This window comes from Ambystoma mexicanum, chromosome 12 (assembly GCF_040938575.1).
Source record: "Ambystoma mexicanum isolate Mex_15411 chromosome 12, UKY_AmexF1_1, whole genome shotgun sequence".
NCBI lineage: Eukaryota > Metazoa > Chordata > Amphibia > Caudata > Ambystomatidae > Ambystoma > Ambystoma mexicanum.
This window is the reverse complement of record NC_090936.1, coordinates 148072021-148097988: the sequence shown is the minus strand read 5'-3', so window position 1 is coordinate 148097988 and position 25968 is coordinate 148072021. Positions and strand designations below refer to the sequence as shown.

General features: G+C 43.1%; 1 protein-coding gene across 2 annotated transcripts in view; it reads left to right on the top strand.

The window, feature by feature from the left end:
- The window catches only part of ATXN10 (ataxin 10), a 1945293-nt gene that overhangs the window by 788882 nt on the left and 1130443 nt on the right, over positions 1 to 25968 (top strand). For both annotated transcript variants that reach the window (XM_069628187.1, XM_069628188.1), the window contains one exon: positions 4226 to 4399. In XM_069628187.1, coding sequence (XP_069484288.1) covers positions 4226 to 4399 — 174 coding nt within the window. The remainder of the gene's footprint in view (positions 1 to 4225; positions 4400 to 25968) is intronic.

Here is a 25968-nt window from a genome sequence, read left to right as displayed (position 1 = left end):
GGTGAAAGAACTTTTGGTGGCCTACCTGGCGTAAGGACATCATTCAGTATATTCAGTCCTGCGATGTCTGCGCACAAAATAAATCACAGAAACAAAAACCATCTGGTCTCCTACAACCATTGGACATTCCTCCAGTTCCATGACACACTCTTTCCCTTGACTTCATCACTGATCTACCTCCAAGCCAAAGGTTCAACACCATCCTTGTAGTTGTGGATTTATTCCCGAAGATGGCCCATTTTATTCCTCTCAAAGGCCTCCCCGACGCAGCCACTTTAGCAAAAGTGTTCCTGGAAGACGGGTCTCTGATCGAGGCAGCCAGTTTGTTTCAAACTTCTGGAAAAAATGTTGTGCAATGGCGCAGATCGGCGTTCGGCTATCTACCAGTCACCATCCCCAAACAGACGGCCAAACCGTGAGAATCAATCGGACACTGGAGCAATATTTACGGTACATGCTGCACCACGAACAAAGGAATTGGAAAGACCTACAATGGATAGCCGAATATGCATATAATAATTCTTTGCATTCAAGCACGGGACAAACGCCCTTCTATACCCTTTATGTCAGACATCCACGTACCTCTGAACTAGAATTTCCAGCCAGCTTGGAAATGCCAGTGTTAAAGACTCTACACACAACCATTACTCAGGCTTTCAAAAGGGCAAAGGAACACCTTATTCATGCCAAAGAAAAACAAGAGATTTGCCGACCAACACCGGAAAAAGGCCCCTGATTATCAAGTAGGAGACAAAGTTTGGTTAGCCGCTAAATTCGTACCCATCAAGGGAACCCAGACCTTTCATCCCAGATTCTTAGGACCCTATACCATTAAGGCAATTATCAACCCAGCAGCCGTGAAACTGGATTTACCACCTAATCTACACATCCACCCGGTATTCCATGTGTCCCTCCTGAAACCAATGCAACCCGGCACACGGATTGGGACACCACCTAAGCCCATACTTGTTGACAGAGAACCAGAATTCGAAGTCAAAGATATCTTGGACTCTAAATACTATATACACAAGCTATATTATCTCGTCGATTGGAAAGGATTTGGACCACGAGATAGATCCTGGGAGCCCAGTGAGAATATCCACGCACCACGTCTTATCAGGAAATTCCATTGCAACTTCCCAACCAAACCTCGGTCAGACACAAAGAACACCATGGGAGGGGCCTTAAGGGGGGAGTGCTGTCACGACCCTCGCCCAAAACCCCCTCTGGCAAACCCATTGGCCAGGTGGAGTCAGGATTCGGCCCTCTAGATCCTGGCATCCTCTTCAAAAGCCCTCATGGGGCCAGTCCTGGCGCCTTTGGCGCCAGGCTCATTCACCATGAAAAACAATGTGCTTGGGAACTACTTTATTGTATTGTCAGCCAACATGGAGGCATCCACATAGCTTGGTTCCTAAGAACCAAGCTATGCGGTCTAGTGTTTTGGGTGTGGTAGCCTAGGGACTACTTTACCTGGACTGTTTTGTTTGGGCTATTTAAACCACACCCGAGCAAGACAACATGCTTCGCGTTACTTTGCAGCTTGCAACGTGACGCTCACCTTGTCCAGGTATTCCCTAGAACCTCGGAGAAGCAGAACCTGCAAAGAGACAAAAGGAACATCATTAGCAGCAGCATCTTACCTGCATTCTTCATCTTTAAACACTCGCAGCTACTGAGAACAGCTTCCTCAAATCTGCACGCCTCCTGGACAGATCGACCTGAAAGAGGAAGATAGAGGTAACATTAAAGAAAGCAGTAGAGACATTTACAAATTACGAACTGCTCAAAAGGCTTACCTGGCTGGTCGCCTCTCGGCTGGCACCACTCTGGAATTTCCACTCGTGCTGAAGAACACCGCGACCTGCAAGGAAGGAAAACACAGGTTAGCAATGGCAAGACTTTGCAGCGCTGCGCATAGCGCTTACTTACCGCATCATAGCACTCTTAATGCTCCATCATTTACCAGCGGGGCTCAACCAAGCCAGTTCGCCACGCTGAAGCTCGGCATACCTAAGGGAGAAAAAAAGAGACATTTTAAACAAAGAAAGGCATGCAGGATAGCAACAAAACATAAATACAACGTTATTGTGTTGGAAAACGCTGCGGTTTTAAAACCGCAGCGTTTTCCAACACAACCGCGTGTGTTTCTGCCTGCCCCCGTGGGGAGCCCGAGAGGTTGTTTTCCGCAATGCCGCGTTGTGTCTGCCTGGATCTGCTTTTCCATTTGGGGCTCTCGGGCTCCCCTTAGGGAGCCCGAGAGCCCCAAATGGTAAAGCAGATCCAGGCAGACACAACGCGGTTGTTTTCCGCAATGCCGCGTTGTGTCTGCCTGAATCTGCTTTTCCATTTGGGGCTCTCGGGCTCCCCGTGGGGAACCCGAGAGCCCCAAATGGTAAAGCAGATTCAGGCAGACACAACGTGGTTGTGTTGGAAAACGCTGCGGTTTTAAAACCGCAGCGTTTTCCAACACAATAACGTTGTATTTATGTTTGCGGTCGCTTCAAAAGCGACCGCAAACATAAATACAACGTTTTTAAAGCTGCGGTTTTATTCCTGCTCTGGTCTCCGGTCCGCGTCCTCCGAGTCCCGGCACTAATGAAGGGAAAGCCACCCAGCGGTAGACTTTGTTTACTACAGCTGGCTGGCTTTTCCTTCATTAGTGCAGCAAAAGCAAAAGCCAGCACAGGAGGGCCTCCATTTCACAAAATGGCTGCGCCCCTGTGCTTGCTTTTTCGAATTTTGAGCTTGAATAGCTCAAAATTTTACATAGGAAGTTTTAAAACGGAGGATGCTAGTATATTTTTTTTATGTGGCCTATCTATTTTTTAAATAAAAATGTTTACTAGACCATCCCTTTAATTTTGTTGTGTTTTTATGGTATGCATTGTTTAACCGAAATAAACATTTGATGGTGATGATGAATAAGTGGTAGATTTCTGCAATTACATGATACTACAAGTGGTTAAACTACTGGGTTGACTGCTTGCTGTTTTTGCGAAAAGATATTGAAAATAAAAAGAATCAAAAAGGAAATGAGAAATGTAATGGTGATATGAGTTGCAGTGTAAAGCATCTTCCTCATTTCCACAGCCACACCTGATTGCTTAAATACGTTTAGAGTAACTTCTCCAGTGGCTTTAGGCATCCCCAGCAGGCACATTTGCTCGAGACTGTGTTTTGTCAGGGCAGACAACGTTAATTTGCCTGTGTGTGAGATTCTGTTACCAGAAGATGGATGTGGTCTGCAGTGATACGTGCATCGAAATGTAAGTGATGCTTTGTAGAAAACAACTTATAATACATTGCTAATAGGTGCGCAGCTGGTGCACTGATGATTTGTCGAGAAACTGCTGGGCAGGGGTGACAAGCCTTTAAAGATAGACACCCCCAAACAGAGCGAGGGAGACATTGATGGGCGGATACAAGAGTGATTAAGAGTATGACAGATTGAGTAATCCTAGTTTTCCTGGCATAGTGGAACATGTGGGGAGAGAGAGAAAAACTGAGATGTATATGCAGTGGCCAGCAGAGACACGAGTCAGAGAAACCCACCCAGAGACTGATATGAGCACCCAATGACAAAGGGAGGCACAAAGAAGCGCAGCCAATGCACAGGAACGAAAATATCCCACATACACACCTCCATCAAGAGACCATAAAAGACGGCCAGCAGGAGACAAGGACACTAAGTGAGAGAAACAATGCCCTTGGGATCAGATAGACTGATTGATAGAGAGAAATATTGAAGGTGACAGAGTCCAAGAGGTCCATGCTTCCCGAGAGACACAGCCAGCGACAAATCCAATAGATGGACAAGAGTCAATAAGTACTCTTTGAGTGGTGCCCACCTATGGATAAGAATGTATACACTGTGCCAAAAGGTACATGAAGCAATTAAAAACACACAGTGCTTAAGGTCATAGAAGCTACAAACCTTGTTGGTAAGTAAAATGCACCATCATCCATTTTACAACCAAATGTTAGGTAAACCAGCACAGCACAGACTGTACCTTTTATGCTGCAAAAGGCAAGTAAAATGAAATGATGGCAACCAGTACATGAGACGACATATCGTACACAAAGTAAATCCATTTAAATGTCTTGTTGATGATTTTTTTTTTATATATTTAAGGGGAAATAATCTGTATATTGTGCAAAGTGCCTTTTTGATGTCAGTTCTGTATTTATTTTAGGTTGATATCACTGCTCTCCTTTTCCCTAGGAACTGCTTAAAGCAGGAGGATGCGAAAGTTATCTCCTATGCCTGTATGGTGTTATTCGCCTGCCTTGATACATGGAAAGTGACTGAGCTACTGGAGAACAATGAGAAGTTGGAGGTAGCTGTTGGTGCTATTGCTGCCTACCGGAAACTGCCAGAGGTCGAGACTGAGTGGCCGTATGTATTTTAATATCAGAAGAATCCATCACTGGGGAATGTGCATGCTCGTTGTTCAAGAGAAACGCTTATACCTGAGACCCCTAATTCATTGTAGTGGGAAATTCAGTATTATAACCAAAATATGACGAAGTTATTTTGACATTGGGTGATACTTGGCTTCAAAGTAGTCAATATTGCGTATATAGTTAATCGCGTATCCACGATTTGTACTCTTGGGCGGGGCACTTTAATGGAGATATACAGTACTTGAAAGTTCAAACGCATCGTGTATTATTGTCATTGCTTGCCATCATCGCCAGTACGTATCTCCAAATCTGCTAACATATCTCTCTCTCCAAATCATGCTACAAGAAGCCTGTTGAATGCACTCCAACAGGTCTCTTCTTCCATTTAGTGGGAAGAGCATCCTCACATACACTGTCTGGTGTATGTTGCCAATTATCTTTTGGCACATGCACTCATGTTGTATTGTGTACTACTCTGATATCCATATAATGCCCATTTGACACTTATTTTAAATTTCCTCTGTGTTAATGGGTAGTTAAGGCGGCGCACGCCGTTCATTCATATATGAAACATTGCTTATGCACTATTAGGAACAGTCTTCTGCAGGAATCATTCACTAGCCAGATATAAAAAAGGAAATGGCTTTTATCTTCTGTTAGGGTATTCGTTTTTGATACTGTGCCAGTCACCACAACAAACCGTGTAAAGACTTGCCCAGGAAGTGGAATGTTTTCCCTGCCATAGGCATCAAACCTGTACATAGACTACAGTGGAATGAAATATGTCACCATAGGAGATGGAGGCTGAAGTGGGAGCATAGTAACACACACATGAAAGATTTGTACTGGAAACGGGGGGAATTACATGCAGGGATGGAGATGATGATCATGTTCATGTCAGCGTTAGTGAAGAGTGATCAAAGCATACTGCTGATGAAGAAAAAGGCCTAGGGATAATTACCCTTAGAACAAGAGTATTACATGTGAGGACATTTGCTAGTATTTTAACAAGCTTCTGAATTGTACCAGCAAATGCTTTTGTGATGGGTTTGAATTGTGCTCCAGTGTCCCGCGCCTGCTGGGCCTAGAGACCCAAGCTACTCCTCACTGATGACACCCAATAAGGCCGAAACATGCGATGCGTGTGGCCTCGTGCAGAAGTGATGTGACCTTGCATTTCGGGCTGGACTGTCCCTTTGGAGGTGGGACCAAGCCTAATTTGCATTTGTTTTTTCCCCTTTCTGTTATGGCTTGGCAGGTGAAGAACTATGGTCTGGAGGGTTACCAGAGCAATTGCCAGAGGTTTAAGATTCATTCTAAACCTTCCAGCCATAACCTCTTTATTTTTGCCAGTGTACCCTTGAAACATGAGGTCTTGCTGGTCTGTTATGAGTTACTGTAACCTGTGTGAGAAACCTGAAGGTGTCTCACCCACACGTCCGAAGGGGTCTCTCTCTCTCTCTCTCTCTCTCTCTCTCTCTCTCTCTCTCTCTCTCTCTCTCTCTCTCTCTCTCTCTTCTCTCTCTCTCTCTCTCTCTCTCTCTCTCTCTCTCTCTCTCTCTCAGGAGGCCAGGGCAGGGGAGAAAGACGTCAAGCCTAGAAGGGTCCCCAAGGAGGGAGATATCCTTGACCTTTTCAGCAAGAAACCGTGACTTTTCTAAATCCTTCAGATGAAAAAGCGCAATGCCAGGAAATAAGACTGAAGAATCCTGCATTGTGTGTTGGAGATATCCGGAGCCCTCCTGCATGGCTGATCGAGTCGGGGAGGAGCAACAGCCTCTGTGGTACCGTCCTTGGCTCCAGGATCAAATCAGTGCCAGAGAGATCGACGCAGCTGGTGAGTTGGGGAGACGGATGCAAGACCGGTCTATGTTGAAGTCAAGGTTGCAAACGGCAACATTGTATAAAGAGCGCAAGAATGAAGATTGGTAAAGTGTGTGATGAAAGACATGAGGAAAGCTTAATTGCTGATGGATGTTTGAACTCGAAGGGAAGAAAGATACAATACCAGTAACATAGTGGCCCGGCACCACGAGTGTGCTCAATCGAAGGTCTCTGTGAGGTATCCATCCAAGAAGTGGCAGAAGCAAAAGGAAAAGAACGAGAATGAGGAATGAAGTGAATCAAAGTGGTCCTGCGACGGTTTAAGCAAAATCCATTGCACAATCGAAAGTCTTCAATTTTTGATACAAAGAGGTTTGAGCCCGAATGAGGGAGACCTATTGTGAACATTGTGTTTAAGGGGTCCAAGCCCAAACAAGGGAGATCCATTGTGAACATTGTGCTTAAGGAGTCTGAGCCTGAATGAGGAACACCCATTGTGAACATTGTGCTTAAGGGGTCCTAGCCCGAACAAGGGAGACCAATTGTGAACATGCTAAAAGGGAGTCCGAACCTGAAGGTGGGAAATCCAAGGTGAACAGTGAATCTGAGAACTTGTGAATGTTACAATCCTGATGAGAAAGAAACTTTTGTGCTTGTTTTTCACGTCATGCCCTCTACAATAAGAGACTTTTATTGAGAAAGAGACTTTGGCACAGAAGGCCTTGATACCTAAGCTTTGCACTATATCCTTGTGTCAAAGAAGCCAGAGTGTGTGCGAAGCTCGATTGTGCCACCTTCTCCAGTGCTGAAAACATGGGAAAGGGAAGCCAATTGCTCAACTAACCTGACCTATCATTTCTTGAACACTTTTCTTTTTGCATACGTTATTGTCCATACCATTTGTATTTTGTCCACACCATTTGTATTTAGAAGTAAGGATTGGCAATAGGTTTATTAGTATAGGTCCTTTTATTTTGACAAAGACTCGAGAAGGATCGCATTATTATTTGATGGTCGTAGCTTGCTCCCATCCTTAGATTTCGGTTTAGATTGGCGTTCAAGTAAACCCATTGCATTTCAATAAACACTCTTGAACTGTGATCACTTCTGTCTGTCTTCACTGTTTGATACCATGCCTTCCTTACACCTGTCAGACTCCCAGACTGAATGATCTGGAATTGCCCAGCCAGCTTCAGAAGTGACAGAGCCCATTGCCACAAGAGGAAAAGAGGAGCTGGAAGTGTGGGCCGTCACTCCGAGTGCTAAACCAGCATGGACACCTGCAGGGGTACGAGTTTGATTGGGATGGACAGGTGAAATTTACTTTGAGCTAAAGGTTTAGAGCAAAGAGGCCACAAACCGTAAAAATTGTGCAACTTGTTTTTGTGTTTTGATGCTAACTCAAATAGCTATGAAATGACATCTGCTTTGGACATTTATGCAACTTTGTAATTTCTGGTCATTTTCAAATAATACTAACATAGCATACACTTGTGACTATTTCTGGGATGATTGTAGAAACTTTAAATTGTATCCATGTCTCAGTTGCGCTCAGCTTGATTTTTTTTTTCCCTGCCAAAAATCTTAAACATTTTGATTTGCACCTTCAGTGGCTATTTTGCCCCAAGCCCTGCTGCATGTCGGACGAACACCATTTATGTTATTTGCTTCTGCCCTGTCCCAAGGCCAGGTGGGGTTCATTGAGATGCATAGACTTAGATTATGTTTTAAAGGGTCTTTATAATCCGCAAAAGGAAATGACTCTACTTAGGCACATAAAAGGTGTCTTCTCCTTGGATAAAAAAAGGCAGCCACATTTTCGGATGGGTTTTCCTTAAATTGAAATAAGTGGGTTATAAGTCAATCTCTTTAGAACCAGAAAGTTCAATTGTGCATGTTCCTTATCCTTGCAATCCATGGGGGATTGTTGTCTTTTTAGTGTATTCCTTCTCACCAGTCCTGTTTGTGAAGTCTTCTTTGTTACCATATTCCAGGTGGGTGGTCCAAGGGATACTCACGCCTGCTCTGCAGATCAATGTTACCACTTATGTAATTTCCAAGGGCATTCTTGCTGGTTTCAGCCCTGGGTTTGTTGTAGGCTGTCTGGGGTGCCTGATGGAGGTCCTTCGCCTCGACTCAAAGGCCACTTCCTAACTTTCTCTTTTGGGCATGGTCTTTTTTTCCTCTCAATAATGCCTTTTTCTACTTACTGGGATGAATTCAATGGAGTCATCACGGATTCCCCGGCAGTGACCTCCTTCCATGTGGCAGTGGGGATGGTAGCCGCAACCTAGTCTTGACCCTGAGGCGGGGGGGGCTTTATGAGGAAGGGATCACATGGCAGGAGACAATTACAGGGGAGATATCATGACTTCATTGGATGAGACGCAGTATCTCCCCCTTTCCCATGAGGAAGACTCTCTAATACCCAAGACCCTAATGGCAAATTGCCAGTTGCTTGTTCATGCTTGTAGAAGAAGTAAAGAAACCTGTTCTTAATATCTTTCTGGTCAAACACCCACCTATGATACAAACGCACAAAGCTCCAACACATCTTTTTCTTCTAAAGTTCCCTTCTGTAAAATCACTGAGAAGAACTATTGAAATGCCATATGTCCAATGACCTCTATGGACTTCAACTCCCAGAATTCCCCAAGTACTGAGACGAGGAGGATGCAGGAGTTTGAACAAAGTACCGATAGCTTGATCAAAATATAGAGAACAACAAAGTAAAGTCCCCCCCACACAACCAGAAAGACCCACACTCCTAAACAGAACTCCAAGAAATGTATTAAATTTTATTCAGTCTTATAAAAATTATCTAAAAAATCAGAACATATTTTTTTAAAAAGCAAGGACAAAGTGCATGTGACAATAATTGATTTTACAATATTCCTTTACAATATTCAACACCGATGTCAAGTTGACTTTGGAAAAAACCACCTGAAAGTTTACAATAACATATACAGGTGAGACAATAATCCCTCGCCGGGTTTCAAATAGATAGAAAAAACACACATATAACTAGTACTAATCGTTACTAGTCTTTTGTTTTTTTCCGAAGTCAAATTGACATCGGTGTTGAATAATTGTAAAGGAATATTGTAAAATCAGTTATTGTCACGTGCACTTTGTCCTTGCTTTTTTAACAAATATGTTCTGATTTTTTAGATAATTTTTATAAGACTGAATAAAATTTCATACATTTCTTAGAGTTCCATTAAGGAGTGTGGGTCTTTCTGGTTGTGTGGGGGGGGGCTTTACTTTGTTGTTCTCTATATTTTGATTTTGATACATCCTCGTATAAACAAAGTATTAAAGAAGGGGGTTTCCCTTTTATATACGAATACCGATAGCTTGAACAACAATATGAAGTCTAGTTGTTTTTCCAAAGCACCTCTGGCTTGACATTTAAACCATGGCCAACGCAGTATTGATAGAAGCAGTGCAAGAGAAGACTTTAGCTTCTGTCCGAGAGCTCACGAACGCAGAAATTCTGTACTGGTGTGGCAGAGCAGAGGGTGCCACTGTGTTAGTGGGAGAGACGCTCTGTAGAGATGCTGGGAGCCACCTGTGAGGTCCTCGGTTCTCAGCAGATCGAGAAGGGGTTGTTCTTCATTCCGGGACCTCAAGGGAAACAGGTGTGTGACCGCAGAGCCGCAAATGATGCCAGAGGAATGTCTGCACACTCTTGTGTGGAAAGCGGGTGAAATCGACACGCCACAGAAGCACGACCCGGACCGTAGACGCTGGAGAAAGCTCATGAGTCTACCCAAATCCATTGTGTACCCAGGGCTATTTCCGGCGACCGCGCCAATAGCAATTTGAAAGTAGTACTATTCTTAACACAACTAGAAGATTGTTTGAATGTACAGTCTTAACGAGCTATGGATGCATGAAGTGCAGGTGTTGGGCAAATCTTGAACAAACCTTACCGCTAACCTATATACCAAGCCAAGAGCAATACCTACAGTATTGGTTAAACAGAGAACCTGTGGAACACATGAAAAGACCTGCTAAAGCAAGACTCCAGGCAATTGAAGCACATAGGAAGTCCTGGCAGGGGATTATACCAGGCAAGTGAGGACCATAAGTGAAGACCTGGCAGGAGAGTACACCAGGCTGTTGGCATTGCATAAAGAAACCTGGCAGGGGAGTATACCAGGCAATTTGCAAAGCTTCCATAAATGTTAAAGAAAGACAGTGCTATCTGAACCAAGGAGAGATTGGTTTAGAAGAGAAATAGTGTTTTCTGAACCAAGGAGAGATTGGGGTTTAAAGAAAGACTGTTGCAGAACTTGTCTAAACGGGAACCTTGTGAATCAAGGCAAGACACAATGGAACTGTTATTAAAATAAACTATTGCCATTCTACTTATAATCCAGGGGAAGGGGTCCAGCCTCTGGATCCAAAGGGCTTCCACTTTGGAGAACATTTTTGTTGGAGCTATTCTTAATTTAGTTGTGAACACTTTTTGCCAGTTTCAAGTTGAAGATATTTCCTTTCACATTTGTATTGTTCTGTGTGTAGTGTGAGGGTCAGGATGAATGTATTGAACGCAAGGATGGCTTTTCGGTTATTGACATCCTGACACGGACAGATCCTTAGTTTTGGTTTATAGGTAGGGAGACTGTTCTTTAGCATAGTGTCAGAGGGATTTTCCCAACCCCTTTTCATTTAATAGAGGTCTTTGACGAAAACATGACAACCTTGTGTCCAGCTTTCATTTCTGACCCCTCACATTACCTTCTGGCATCTCATTAATGCTCTGTGGTGTGCTCATACATCCTTCTGCCCCCGATAGTCCACAAGATGTAGGGTGTATGTGTGGGATCTTCCCTCTTTGTCTCAGTTTCTCCCCCGGCTTCTCTTTCTTTGACCTTTTCTGGTTTTCTGTTTTAAAACATTGCTGTCTTTCCCTACTCTCTGAGGTCATCCTCTCACCAATCTCCAGTATATTTCACTCTCCAATGTCTATGGTATATCTGTGTCCCCAAGCTCTGGGGTCAGTGTGTCCTCAACCTCTGGAGTATCTTTCAACGGCCCCTGCTTTATCTCTCTTTCCTAGACCTCAGGGGTATCTCTCTCGTGCTTCCACCTTTCTCTGATGATCTCCTCCTTCTTGCTCCCAAGTTACCTTCTCTGCTTTCCTACAGCTCCTCCTACTCCTCTTCCAGACACCTAATCTCCTCCAGCTACTGCACTCTCTTCTTACTCTCTACTCTTACTGCAAACTCCCACACCACCCAGTTTCTCTATGTGCTTTGTATAATCTCCCAGCCATGCCTCTGGGAGATTATAGGATATGGGTTGCAGGTTTACAGAGTTGAGACCCTGGACTTTGATTGGTCCAGGTTTGCTCTAGGATGCGGTTTCCTGCCTGTTGTGTTTCTGGACCCACCCCTTTCTCCCCACGAATGGACTCTTCTTACCAGCATTGCACCATCTAAGATATTCAGAGTCTTTGCATACATGGAGGGAGCATCTGATGGTTGGCAGGGCCTGAATGTGTTGTTCCCTTCACCTCCCTGGATTCACTTGAAAATGTATGGGCGAACAGACCTTTTGGATTGGCAAGAGCCTGTGCCCGCAAGTGTGTTGGTTTGGCACTGGGGGATCATGCCCTTGAGAAATTGTGCCCTTGTAGGATGGCTGTCTATGCGTGTTTTCCTCCTGCATCTCTCTGCAAGTTTGTTGGGGCCTTTGTCATTCATGAAGGGCCCATGCAGACTATGCTGCTCATGTAACAAGTCCCAGCCAAGATCACTGGTGGGGTGGGTTAGACCAGAAGATTCTCTCCCTGCTGCATCACCTAGCATGTGGCGGCACTTTGCCCCCTTGCTAACCAGATCCCCAAACTCTAGAACAAGGCAGTGAACTTTTTTGCAGCCCCCTAACGTGTGAAGTAAATATAGTTTGAGTTATTGAACCCTGCATAAAATTGCCCACAAGGGTTTGGTTTGTCTCATCTGTTTGGTGGAAGTTACAGCACAGTGTATAGGTACAGATCCACCAAACACATCCTATACGTATTTCTTATTTCCATGACTTTATTCAATATCATTAGGAAAAACTGAGAAAAAATTCAAGAATTTCAGTTGATATACAGTATGACGGATATAAAAATAACATACAGTTTAAAAATACATGTACTGAATAAAACTGATAATTGTTACTATAAAAGGCGAATGAATAAATTAGTGAGGCGTATAGTTCAAATATCTTTCCCTTGCAATCCAAGCTCTTGTTAGATATTTAGTGACAGCAAATACAACAGTAAGCTTGTCTGTCTTTTTGCACAACATGATTGCCATCAAAGCATTCTGTTCTTCATGCACAATAAAACAAGCTTTTAAACATAACACTTTATAGCCCGTGTACAAGGGACAGAATAAAAGAAAGTGTGTTTCATTTTCGATCTCACTAATACAATAGGTGCATTTATCTGTTTCGGAGGTAACCCAGTTTTTGCGTATATTCGAACTGGCAATTAGGACCAATCTAAATGTAATAAATGGTGACAAGCTAACTGTGACATAGAGAAATACAAATAATTCCTGTACCAAAAGTAATCTTGAATGTCCAATAGCTCAAGGTAAACAGCAATTTGCCCCGTTCAGCTGTAATGTGCTCGACTTCCTTCATTAGGAAGCCTGACTTAATTGCTGATTTGGTATTAGAAGTCCAATCAGTCAAAAAGCTTTTATTCGGTATTGACCTTCAAGCACATGTAAAAGTACAGACAAAATGACTAAAAAACATAAAATTCATAAAACAGGATTATAAATATAAATTCATTAGGTAATACACATTTAAACACAATCACTAAAATAATCTATTCTATCCGGCATAAACCAAAACTCTGGATGAGCGACATCATGTAACATACTCTTTATATGTGTGCTCTAAGGCACTGTGAGTGAACCCTCATGCGATAACAAATCTGTGAGGGCGTCTTTATATTTTATCAAAAAAAGAGGTGCTCCAAATTCGTAACCAGTAGAGGACTGGTTTCAGTACAGTCACCTAATCAATACTGGTTAAGTTTGTTTCTATGTGCAAAGGCACGTTTGGAGTAGAAGTTGGCATCTATGGAATTCTCTTTAGAAAGGCATTTTCAGAGCCAGTTATCACAGAAGAGGATCTATGCCCCAAAATTCACAACATAAATAAATTGGTGGATTTGGGCCTTATTAAACATGGAAAAGCAATTTTATAAAGAACATCGGTGTGGAGCCATACTCATTGTGTTAAAAGCATTTAACACAGTGAAACTCTTGTGTATGAGCGCGATACAAATAAATTATCATATCATATATCCTTATTGAATTAGTGTTCAGTTAGATGTTTCAATTTGGGAGTTCCATTCACAATTATCCATGTACCTGATAACAAAGTAGTCCTATTCTCTGACTTGTTCAATGTTCCCACCATCTAGCTCTAAAAGAAGTAATCCCCCCCCCCCCCCGAAGATGTAAAACCATTGATTTTGTTTTAGTAGGGTTTATGTCAAGACCTTTGCTTTCACAAAATCCCTGTTCCATCGAGATTAGTGACATTAACACTGCATCGTTCATAAAAAGTAGTAATGGGATTTTATCTTTGCCTAATGTTGGGGCATCGGTTGATGTGGCCAAAAGCATATCGGCCAAGCCATTAATAAAAAGGAAAAGGAGTGTGGGAGCAAGCGCACACCGTTGACATACCCCTTTTCCACTGAAACCAGTGTTCTCATCTGACAGACTCCATTTTACCAAGACCTCATTGTTGCCATACAGTGGATAAAGTGCTTGAAAAATGCAGGAGGTATGCCGAGATTTCTTATTGACTCCCACAGTTTAAACTGCGGAACAATGTCAAAGACAGTTTTTAGTACAATTAAATTACATAATTTTGTAGAACAAGAAAAAAAGCTGAAACTTTGATCAGTAGTGCTAAGACCAGTCTGAAGTCCCACTTGAAAATGGCTTCTGATTTTATTATCTACAATCTAAGCATTTAATTGTTCTAATAATACCTTTACATAAAACTTGCCAACCCCTTCCAAAAAGGAAATTGGATGATGGGTGTGTCTCGACAACCTTTTTTGTAGTTCAGTGCTGTCTCCTCTTTTGACCAAGACCTTGGTGACATTCCAGAGGTGTCAATTGTGTTAAATAATTGAAATAAAGAGGGTGTAAAAATATTAGTTTTAAAACTTCTACAATAAGTTTATCAGGGGCAGGGGCTTTATTATTTGTTTGTTCAGATAGTGCCAAAGACACTTCAAGTGAGAAAACCAATTGACTTGGATGAAAGAGAACTTCAACCAATGGGAAGTAAATTATGTTCCCTTTTTAAATCTATGTTCCTTAAATAAATCTTTTTATTAGGTGTACCATACACTTTCCGGGATATTGCCATTAAGTACAGTCTTTTTTTCCAGGCTGCCCACAGACACCAGCCTCCAGAATCTAGTACTGTTGATGTCATTAATTTCTTAATCATCATTTCCCATTTTTTTCAGCATGTGCTTTCTTTTAAGCTTCAATCAGTTTTTTGTAAGATCGTCTAACTAACCCTACTTTTGTAACATTTTGATTTTACATATCCTCCTCACAGGATAAGAGGTACAATCTGACTATTTTGTATTCCTCATCGTACTAAGGAATGGTTTAATTGCAGCTTTTGTGCCACATTACTTGATTTGACGAGGAATGTGTACAATCTGCAGATCATTTCCTCATATGCCTCCACCATTCATGCATTGGGAATCAAGTGAGCTGATAGTGTATTTTCTGAAATTGGCAGAATTTCAGAATACATTTGCGATTATATAGTTGGAACTTGCATATGCTCACATCTCATTGAGCGCTTTGCATTGCCACTAATGATGATGGGCACGGCTTGTATGACGTCACCATGCCTCGGTAGGTGAAAAAGAGCATCAGATAAAGTTAGGTCAATGGGCAGTGATCGGTATCCAATCTGTTTATAAGGGTGAAATCCTTTCTGCCCCCATCTATTTAAATCTAATATATAATGAAAATGACTACTACGGTCTTCGCTATTAAAAGTAACAGCCCTGCAGGACAATCTCCAGAGAACCTGCCATTGCAGGCATGTAGACTCAATGAAGACCATATTCGTGCTGTTTTCTAAGCATCCCTATGTTGCCCTTTTGGACATTTAGCACTTAGATATCGCAGACCATATCTTCATCGACCAATATTCCACTGAACAAGAGAAGTGGCTTAAATTGAAAATGTATGACGCCTATTAGGAGTACCGAAGATTCCAGTATCATTGTGTTACTCTAGGGCTCTATGCAGAGCTTGATTGAATGCAGTAGTTTAGTTCCATTCCCAGCATTTGGTCTGTTATAGAACTTAATTAGGAGATGTTATGCCCATTCTCTGTTTCAATGTGCAGTTCCTGAAAATCATTCATTTGACCCAGTGTCTATAGGCGATACCCTAAAATTCAGTGATGCAGCTAACCAGACTGTTAATCTTCCACTAGGTCTCCATTCTTTTCCTTCAGTTGCCAGAAGTGATTAGCAGGCATATCCCTGTAATGAAAGGGGCTTAACGGACCAGGTTTCCTGGAAGCCGATTATTTGGTGTTCTCCAACAAATGTATTCCAGTTTACTACCATAAGATTTTATTAAGCCTGGCTGTGCTCCACGACATTGCCCGAATGTCATGCTGGTCAGCCGTGATATTTACATTTGATATAGTGGCGGGTCAGAATGTCCTAATTTTCTTTTTTGCCAATCTATATCCTCTAGGCTGCTTCCTCCATCATCTCATTCTGATGCAAACACCTGTTATTGGAGCATCCAGGACCATCGTGACCGGCACTCTTAAAGCAGGCACTATGTTGACATTAGTGTACTGGGTTGAGATGCCTACTGAGTTGAGGGCTTTTGACAAAAATGGTCTTGTCTGAATGCTGATGCCATTTTGAGTACAAGTTCTATGTTCTAGTTTTCAAAGTCCTTCAAAAAGATAGCAATTTCTGAACTCTATTTGGATTCAATCTTTAGTGTGATCATTCAGAGCCTGATAACAAGTACATCTCACTAAGTTCTTAGCGACAGCTATGTCTGAACCAATGGGTACATTAGTTTGTAAGGGATTCTTGCAACTAATACCTTGTCTGCTTAATTTCTGACATAATAATAAGCCAACACCCTTCAACTGCCAATTTCTAACACTACAGCATTTAATTCAACTGTCATACATCACACAAACTAAATTCTTTTCTACAGAGCTACAGTTGAATCATAATACATTACACGCAACACTTAAGCAGCAGCACATACTGAGGTGGCATAAATTATCTCTGTTCCTACCCCGGCCGGTAAAGGCCTGCCATCCGAATTAAGGCAGGAAAAGAACCCTTCCTGTATAGAATGGTCCGCAAGGCGTATTGTACCACCAGTGGCACCTGATTTAATTGTGAAACAGGTTTGCACGGGGGAGCTTAGAACTATAAACCAAAAAAGTGCCACTATAAAAAAAAAAAGTGACAAGTGGCATTTCCTGTGAGCATGGAGGAAAGTGCTACCAGAAGAACTGAGATGGCATGTATGTTTTTCATTTATTTATCTAGCGGGAATCCAGAAAATGCACCCCTCAGATGTTTCATAATACAAGCTTTTATTCCAATGCAAAACCTTGTTGTAAGCTCCTTGATTGGCTGGTGAGCCATGGAATGCACTAATTACAGATAGATCCTAATTTATTTCCCACACATGCCCATTTTACAAACAAATAAGGCAAATTAGAAGATGCATTAAAAAAGTGAACTCGCGCAGTAAGAGAAGAACATCAACATCAACACCTAGCTTTTTACCCCTGCACAACAATTATGCAAACATCGCAGAATCACCGTCACCTGTACAAGTCTCTGGTTTCATTTAACAATAGTGGTTCACTTCTTGGGACTCGGGGTTAAAGTAACACCGGGTTTCTCTGTCTTGGAAACTCACCAGCTCATTTTGAAGTCCTTTTTCCATATTGCGCGGACCACAAACTTGGAGGTTTCCTTCCAGGGGTTCTTTCTCCACCCCTGAGACACTCTCTCACATTCTTTCAGCGCCACAGGAGAATGAGCACTCCCTTCGATGGGGTGAAGGACGCCCCCACATTTAGTCAGCTTCCTTCGCCTCTGCCCCACGGGTCTCCTGCTCCCACGCCACCCTCTACTACTTCACTCATCAGTGTGCCTTTCAGTCTGCAGAATGGCTCACCACGGCTCCCATCAGCGTCTCTCCTCTCTCCCTTTACCATCCTGTCCACACCTCTTTTAGTAAAAGTGTTGCAGGTGTGTATCCTTTCTTTTAATTGCCTGACTCTAGTTAAACTTATTAGTAAGACATGCCTGGTCTTTGCAGCGCTATTCCTTTGAGGCCCTCTTTCTCGTCTCAGTACCAAAGTGGTGTAAATGCATGTTGGTGAGCATAACTCTTAGTCGTCCCTTCCTCGTCTCGTTACTGTCAAATGTCACATGAGGGAAAATGAGGAGAGCTAGCTTATAATAGCCCATAAAGGTTGGGGGAGGGTTAGGTTTGTCTTCAACAGGAAAACGGGAGGGGGTACCATGTCTTGCCTAACGGTTCCCCACTCTCATTCCTCAAGGACCCTCAACCCATGTGATCCTCACTCGCTTCTCCACCCCCAGGGTCAGGATTGTCAGGTGCTTTGGTGGATATGGAAAGAAAGAGGGGGAGGACAAGAATTGTTAGTGGCAGGCGAGAAAGAGTGTTTTTTTTCTTGCCAGTTCATAGTTTAAGTTCAGAAATACCTACACTGTGTGCTTTGCTTGCTTCTAGGTGGGTATGGGTTACTTGGTGTTATGGTGTACAAGTGTATATGGGTTGTTTTCGAGGGGATTTGGTCCTCCGACATATTCCATATCTATGACAGTTATCACCACAGCTGTGCTGCTTCGGAAAATCTTTCTGCGTCCTGCGTCGATGACATCGATATGCTGTCCTCGAGGGCCTCCGTCGAGCCAACGTCACCGGATGTTATAAGTAGGACGCACGAAGTCCATAGCCTCAGTTCTGTTTTTTCTGCGAACGTGTTCGCTTCGGGGATCTCGGCGCGCCTCGATTCTACTGAATCCTGTTCTTTCGGTTCTTCAAACCTGTTTCTTCAAATTCCATATGCAGTTGTTTGTGACAATGTTTTCTTTCACTGGGCCTGCCCAGTTTGGTTGAGATGATCCCGGAGGCCAAAGGTGTCTCCATGGTTCGTGGTGTATTGCTTTGTGTTGAGAGGGGAGGGGGGGGTTTCTTAGACTGCATTTCGTTTTTAGGATTTTTATTAGGTTGGCAAATTAAAGTGTCAGGTTTTTATTGATTTCCTAAAGGTCAGATGTTGTTCTACTCTTTGTATTTCCTTGGGGACTGAAATTAAGTTTTGTTCCAATGTATGAGAAGGCTGATCCACCATATTGTATTTACAAATATTGTTTCGGTTCAATACGTACATCATCGCTTATTAAATAGCTAATTGATAAGGCCCTAATATTAATACAATTTTACTAAATCCTGCTGTGGTCATTCAACATACTTCCACTTAGGCCCAAAACGAGTACAATGCCCAAGAAATAACTGTCTTGCCACAAGAGACAATGAAGGAGGGCTGGTCTAAACTGTGTAAATCCTCTGTCTCTTAACACTGGTATTATAGTTCTTTGCATTATACAGTTATAGTCTGGACAAAGGAAGAGAAAGTGACCCAACATTTCCACAGTCAGCAGACAGAAGGGAGAAACCCAAAACAATGGGTATGCCATACTGCACTGATCCTTGATGTAACCTCATCCAAGGGCATTATGCACAGCCAGGGTTGGGGCACACTGTGGTAGGTTAAGTATCCTTCTGAAAAATGTATTTTCTGTTATTTGAAGTGTGTGGTCAGACTCAAAACCCCAACTTTCTGACCTATATACGCCATTTACATGTATACACTTTTGATCAGCAATGGCAATGGTTGCGCTTTTTGGGAACAAGAGAAACTGAGTACTGCAGCCGCAGTCTGGGCCATTTTGCCTGCTAGCTTCTCTATGTGGGCTCTAAACCCCATGCCCCTTAGAGAAATGGATCACGAGATAATGGAAGACTTTCACCTTGTCTAAAGGGGCTCCGTTTTCTCTGTGAATGTAAGAAATGTGACAATCTTTTCCCATCGTCATTGTGCAGGATGTTTTTACATTGACTTCTAAATACCTCGTCATCATAAAGTCCACATAGGCATCTAGCAATACTGATAATGCCTTGGGTGTTCTGGCCATAAGGACAACATTGTCAGCGTATGCTAGGAAGGGGACCCTTCTTATGCCTAATCTTTGCACGTCCTGGGTGGACTACTCCAATGTCGCTTGTAACTCATTCTTTTATGTGTAAGTTAAACAAGATTGGGACCAGCACACTCCCCTTTCTTAATGTCCTTGTTGACCTAGTTGGTCTTGCACAGGTGCCCCCCATCCTATATCTGATAGTTGTGAGACAGGCATGGTATCAAGAGAGATGACACAGACAACAGATGTATAGTTCTAAACAAAACTTTATTAATGATCAGGATGGTGTAATGCTGAACTTGCCCTATACTATATTGGGAATTTCCCTGCCCAAAGAAACTAAGGAAAGTCTACAAGTCCAAAATAACAGTCTGTGTCAAAACCTATGCTTGTCCTCACAAATATAACAAAATATGGTGTGTAAATCTTCTCAGCAAAATATAATTATTCAAAAGTAAAGACTATGCTACTTTCAGCTTGAGTTCTTCTTGGGTTCCCTGTTTCAAGTTCAATACAGTTCCAATAGAAGTTCACTTCAATAGTGTTTGGTTAAGTTTTGAAAGTACCTTCTCTTCTCCAAGTTCACATGTAGCACAGTTCACACAAAACTGAGGTCCTGGGACTCCCTTCCCCAAGGCAGAGTTCTCCGGTTGTTTGACTCTCAGGGTTTCCTGCCCCAAGACTTTAACTCCACACTCACGTTGGTTTCATCTGTTCAAAGTTCAAAAGAGAACACTAGGTCCTTTTGACTCATCTTCAGGTTTGCTTCACCAATTGTTTCACAGTTTTTAATAGCTTGTTCACCATTCAGGGTTTCTTGGTCTAGGCGCAGTTATCAGACCACAGAGTCCACCCATCACAGATCACGCAAACGATAAGTCTCCTCAAAGCTATTGGGCCCCTCATAGGCTCTTCTGTCTTGGGCTTTCACTTTCCACACTTTTATTCTTTGTAACACTCTTTGATATTGATTCTTGACTTGTCATACACTTATGACTCTTTCTCACATTTGCAGTTAGAATTGACAGCCTCTTTTATCTTTGCAATTGTAAAGTTCAAAGTTCATACTGTGTTTTACTCTGTGTGCTGTTTCATAAGTTTATTTGTCTTAGAGTGTTCATTCACCATTCAGCACATTGTAGTTCACTCAAATAGCAGCTTTCTTTCAGTTCATTATTCACTATGTGTAGTATTTACTTGTGTTACCTCCAAAAAGCATTGTAGTTTATTCAATTAGCAGCTTTCTTTCAGCGCCTGCTGTCCACCTTCCAAGAAGAGGGTTCCCGGTACCGCAAAGTCCCTCTTGCAGATCTCCTGGTGTCGTTGCGGGCGTATCTGCTTCTTGTTCCAACATGACTGATTCTCTCCCTTCTCTCGCCTGGTGATTTTGGGCTCTATCTTTTATACTCTTTACCACTATCTTTAGGTTGCAGCCGAGGTGTGTTACACTCAATTGCCTGACTTTGTATAAGCCTGTTACTGTGACATGGCTAATCTTCATTATTAGATGCCCCCAGGCCACTCTTCGTCCCAGTTCTAGAGTGGTGTTTGCCATAGGAAGTGTGCACTACTCTTAGCTGCCTCTTCCTCTTCTCAGTATTTGGTGGGAAATTACACAGAAGAATGGGCAAGATATGACAATATCCCATGAAGACTGAGGGAGGGCAGGGTAGGTCAGTGTTAGTGAAGTGGGGATACAATGTCTCTCCAATCCCCAAGGACCCAGGTGATCGTCCCTCGCTTGTCCACCCACAGAGTCAGGATCCAAAAGCGAGGGCCCTTCCCCGGGCCACCTGAACAGAAGATCCCTGGGGGGTCGATGTGAGAGGGCCCTCAGGTTTCTCCCACAATTCTATCAGTTTCAGTAGCCCCCGCCGGAATGCCCAGGTCTACAGGGATTCACCACAGCAACTCTCCATCCACTAGATCAAAATCATTTGAGGGATCCATGAAGGCCAAGTAAACAATTGAATCTGACAACATTTACATATTTTTCTATCATTAGCACTCTGGGAGGCACCATCAACCAATGAGAATGCTCGGAATGCGGGCTGTATTCACTAAGGAAAGTCTGCGTTCTGAGCATTTTCATTGTGTCAGACTCCTCCCTTCCTTGCTCTTCCCTCCGACTCCCCTTAGCACCCATGTAGTTTGCTACACGGGTGCTAATGGTGACCCCCTCCATCCCCAACATACCTTTACTGCGCAGCTCCGTGCCACGCAGTGTTCCTGTTCCAGTCTGTTTTCATGTTGATGACATTAGTCATCAACAATGAAAATGGACTGTGGCTTTCAGTAGCACTGTTTCTATTTTCTTTTTAAAAGGGAAAAAGAACAGCTCTCGTGTAGGAACCTACACAGGTGCTAATGGCAATATGCCCCTCGGCGGCGGCATGATCCTTGTGGTAACGGCACTGCTGCCCTCGTTAAGGGACCCCCACTATGCTCGGGCCCTTAACTTGGGTGGTGGGCCGTTACCAACAGGGTTATCCCACCTCCTCGGGGCATATTGCCTCAGTAACGATAGATTGAGTGCCTGATTCGCTGTTCCAAGGCCCTCATGGCTAACTGACAATCCCCTAGAATGTTATGGCTATTAACCCAGCTAAGAAAGTGATTCTTTATTACACTTCCCATTACCTTTTGAAGCTGCATCTAGTAATGCGATCGGGCGATGCAAACAGGGCATCGATTTGACCCCTTTCTTGTAAATCAGGATAATTATTAAGCGCTGCCAGGTTAAGAGTTTCTGAGACGTGCTGAATTGCATTAACAAGGCTGCAGAGTATCAGGGTCCACAGCTCTATATTTGATAGACATTCACCCCCTACTAAAGATGGACGTAAAAATACTAGATGACTACAACCCGAGGTCAATAAAAGGGGTTATGGTCACTCTCAATACTATCACACACCAACATATCTTTTATCATTTTCCAGTTTGCTTCCTTGATTATGATATAATCTATTATTGAGCTAACTTGGTGGCCCCTAAAGTTGTCATGCGCTGGTGTATCAGATACAGTTCTCCCATTGAGAAAAATACACCAGTGAATCCAGCAGCCTTCGCTGTGGCACACTGCAATAAACACACCCGCGCTCACTCCCCGCCCCCGACCCTGGCACAAGAGAGTCCGCAAATAATGAGACAAATAGACCAGGGAAGCCAGCAACCCTCAGTGAGGCACACTGAAACAAACTCACCCACGCTCACCACCTGCTCAGACCCTCACACTAGAGAGACCATGAACAATGAGACCACGCCATCTGCACTGGACAAAGATTACTCCAGCCGAACAACTCCGAAGACTACGGTACGTATAACCTTGAAGAATACGGTACGTATACCTTACACCACATCTGTGGATACAGGCCACAGGCACGGCCAACCATTCATTCACCTTAGAATGCAGCTATGGCTATGGTTTCTGGTCTAGCAGCACATCTAGCCGTCCACACTGAAACACCTGACGTACCTCAACACCTCTGCCACTAGCATACAGTGACTACCAACAAAAGAAATTCGGTATAGCTGGCCACACATCGACTCTCCCAACAATAGCGCTCTATCGCAAACTACCAACAGCGCCCACCCACGTGCCTGACCTCTTTTGGGTCTGCTTAGACAACCCTAGCCAGTCACCTTAGTTCTAGACTGGCGAAAATGCACAAATGCATCTCCTAATCTAAACTTTTTAGAATTTTCCAGCACTTAGACTACGGTCACTGAGGGCGTTCCAACCACAAAGCGCATTGAGGCCATACAAATGTGTAAAGAGCGCTATATAAATAACCAAATACAATACAATTCAATTGATCACCTGTAGCCCATGTTCAGCCAAAGACACATTAAAGGACACGTCCTTGGAATAGCTTTTGGGCCTTGAAGAAACCAGAGGGGGAATACCCAAAGAAAGGTCTTCCCCAGACTGCCACCAACTGTAATATTAAAATCACCCGCCACCACAAAAATATAGTCTTTTCTTGACCTGACGAGGGAGATGAGGTCACGTGTTCTCCGTGCGAAGGTGAGAAAAGGTAATATCCATATTATAGTGTTTAGGTGGTAAAAGCATTTCTACACTACTGCATTGACTTGGGATTCTAATGTTAGGTCGCTGTCCAATAATATTCCTATATGTTTAACTTATTTGGAGGCTTCTGGTCTGTTTCCCATTTCTGTAAGCCATAGTGTGCATTGTTGAGATGAGGGGTTATTGGGCTTGGATCAGGATTTGTTTTGACCTGGTTCAGTTTGAGGCTTTTGTTGCTCATCCATCTGTTTATTTATGTGAGTCAGTTGGCAAGGGCTTTGTCTAATTCTCTGTTGGTGTCTATACTGTAGAGTATTAGCGTGTCAAATGAATGGCTGTAGCAGGGGTCTTTTGATGAGTGTCATGAGTTGGGGGGTCCTATAAATGTTGAAGAGTAGTAGCGAGAGAGACAAGCCTTGTGGACCAACACCAGCTGGTGTGCAGTGCAGAGTTAAATGGAGGTAATCAGGTGGCTGCCATTCTGTCAGGAAGGGCATTATAATAGTGCAGTGTTGCTAATCCCCTCTTCTTTAATTCTCTTGATGAGGGTTGCATGTTTGACTGTGTCAAAGGCCGCTGAAAGGTCTAGTAGTATTAGTGCTGAAGTGTTGTTGGACTTCGAGTTAATTTTTAGGTTGTCCCATATGGAGAGTAGTGCAGAATTAGTTCTGCTTTAGGGTCTGAAGCCGACTGTTTCTAGTAGATTTGCTAGGTAAGGGATCTTTGAAAAAGGCTGGTATTTGGTTGGGTTTAATTTGCACCTCTTTGAAACTCATCGGAACGGTTCCTGTTGTCAGTGAATGGCTCATCATGTTTTGGAAAAATTCTGCAGGTGTCTCTTTTCTCAGGATGCTTTTGTAGATGTCTGGTGGGCAAAGGTCTATCGGCAATCCAGCTTTGTTACTTTCTTTCACTAGTTTTGGGAAGTCCTCTGTTGTAAATGGTGTGAGGTATTTATCTATGCTCTCTCATAAAAATGAGTGGGGCCTACTAAAGCACTCGGGCATACAATGCAGGTTTAAAAGGAGGATCTAAAATAGAGATTATGCCTTGTAACGCAAGTCCTCGTCTTGGTTTATCACATCCTTATTGGTCATATTTTCCAACATTACTGTTTTGTATGTATTTCTTAATAAACTAGTTTGGTCGATAATGTTTTATAATTTGGTTTATTAACCCTTGAATGTGACACGTTTCGTCCCTGTAGGTCTTTATCAAGGCTTCATAAAAGTGTTGGTTAGATTAGCAGTTCTATTCATGATATTCACCAATGTCATTTGTATCATCAGTCAAGATGCATGATTTATCTAACCAGTAAAATACGTTGCAGACACAATCAAATATCATTGTCACATTGTATTCATTACATGATGATCAAGTGATAAGAAAATTAAAAGGTTTGGGGTAATGCAATTTGATTGAAATAGAGTGTATCATGACTGAAAAACCAGAAGGTGTTTCACAGCCTAGTTCCACAGGGATCCCTTACTCAGGTGGCCAGGGAAAGGCCATTGCTTTTGGATCCCTACCCTAGGAGTGGACAAGCAAGAGGATACCCTGGGTAGGGGGTCCTCGGGGAGAGGGAGTGAAGCACCTGATGGTGAGACATGGTATCCGATCCCCCTTTTTCCTTAACCCATCTAACCGCTATACCTGCTTATTTCATGGGAAACTACAACTCCCATAATACCTCCCCACTTCATATTGACAAAACTACTGACCCGAGGAAGATGTGGAATGAGGCCAGCAGGATTACCTCTGATGACTTGCAATGACTATGTCCCTCTAATAAGATCAGGCAGTCAGGCACATAATATGAATTACATACACCTGCCACTTAACACTCCCTGTGAACATAAAAGGTGTGATGCGCACAGGCACACTGAGTGAGTCTGGATGCAAGAAGGAACAGCTCTTTCAGGGCTGATGCGAACAAGGCTATGGAAATTGGAAGGCCAAGGGGCTGATCGGCTGTTGGGAGAATGAGAAAGAGCTAGGCGAGAATTCCATCCTTTCGGGAAGCCGTAAGTGTTCCACAACTGAAAACGAGTGAGCAGAGAAGAGAAACCTTCAAAGTGCTTCTGTGTGACCCGATACCCTTCCAGCTGAACAATGGTCGTTGGGGAGGAGCAGAGGAGGCGTTAGTAACGGCCATGACTTCTACGGGAAATGCATTGAAGACAGACACCTAATGAACACGACCAGTGAGCTATCAAAGGCAAACAAAAGCCCAGTTTGTGTTAAGAGCAAAAGAGGCATGTGACAAGTTGAAACTTGCGCGTGTGCTGATAAACCAGGTAATGAAAAGAACAATGATTGAATGCTGAGAAAAGTATACAAAGTAACATAGTGGTCCTCCAATGCGTAATCGCACATTCGAAAGTCTCTGTGAAATGTTCTGAGTAATGGA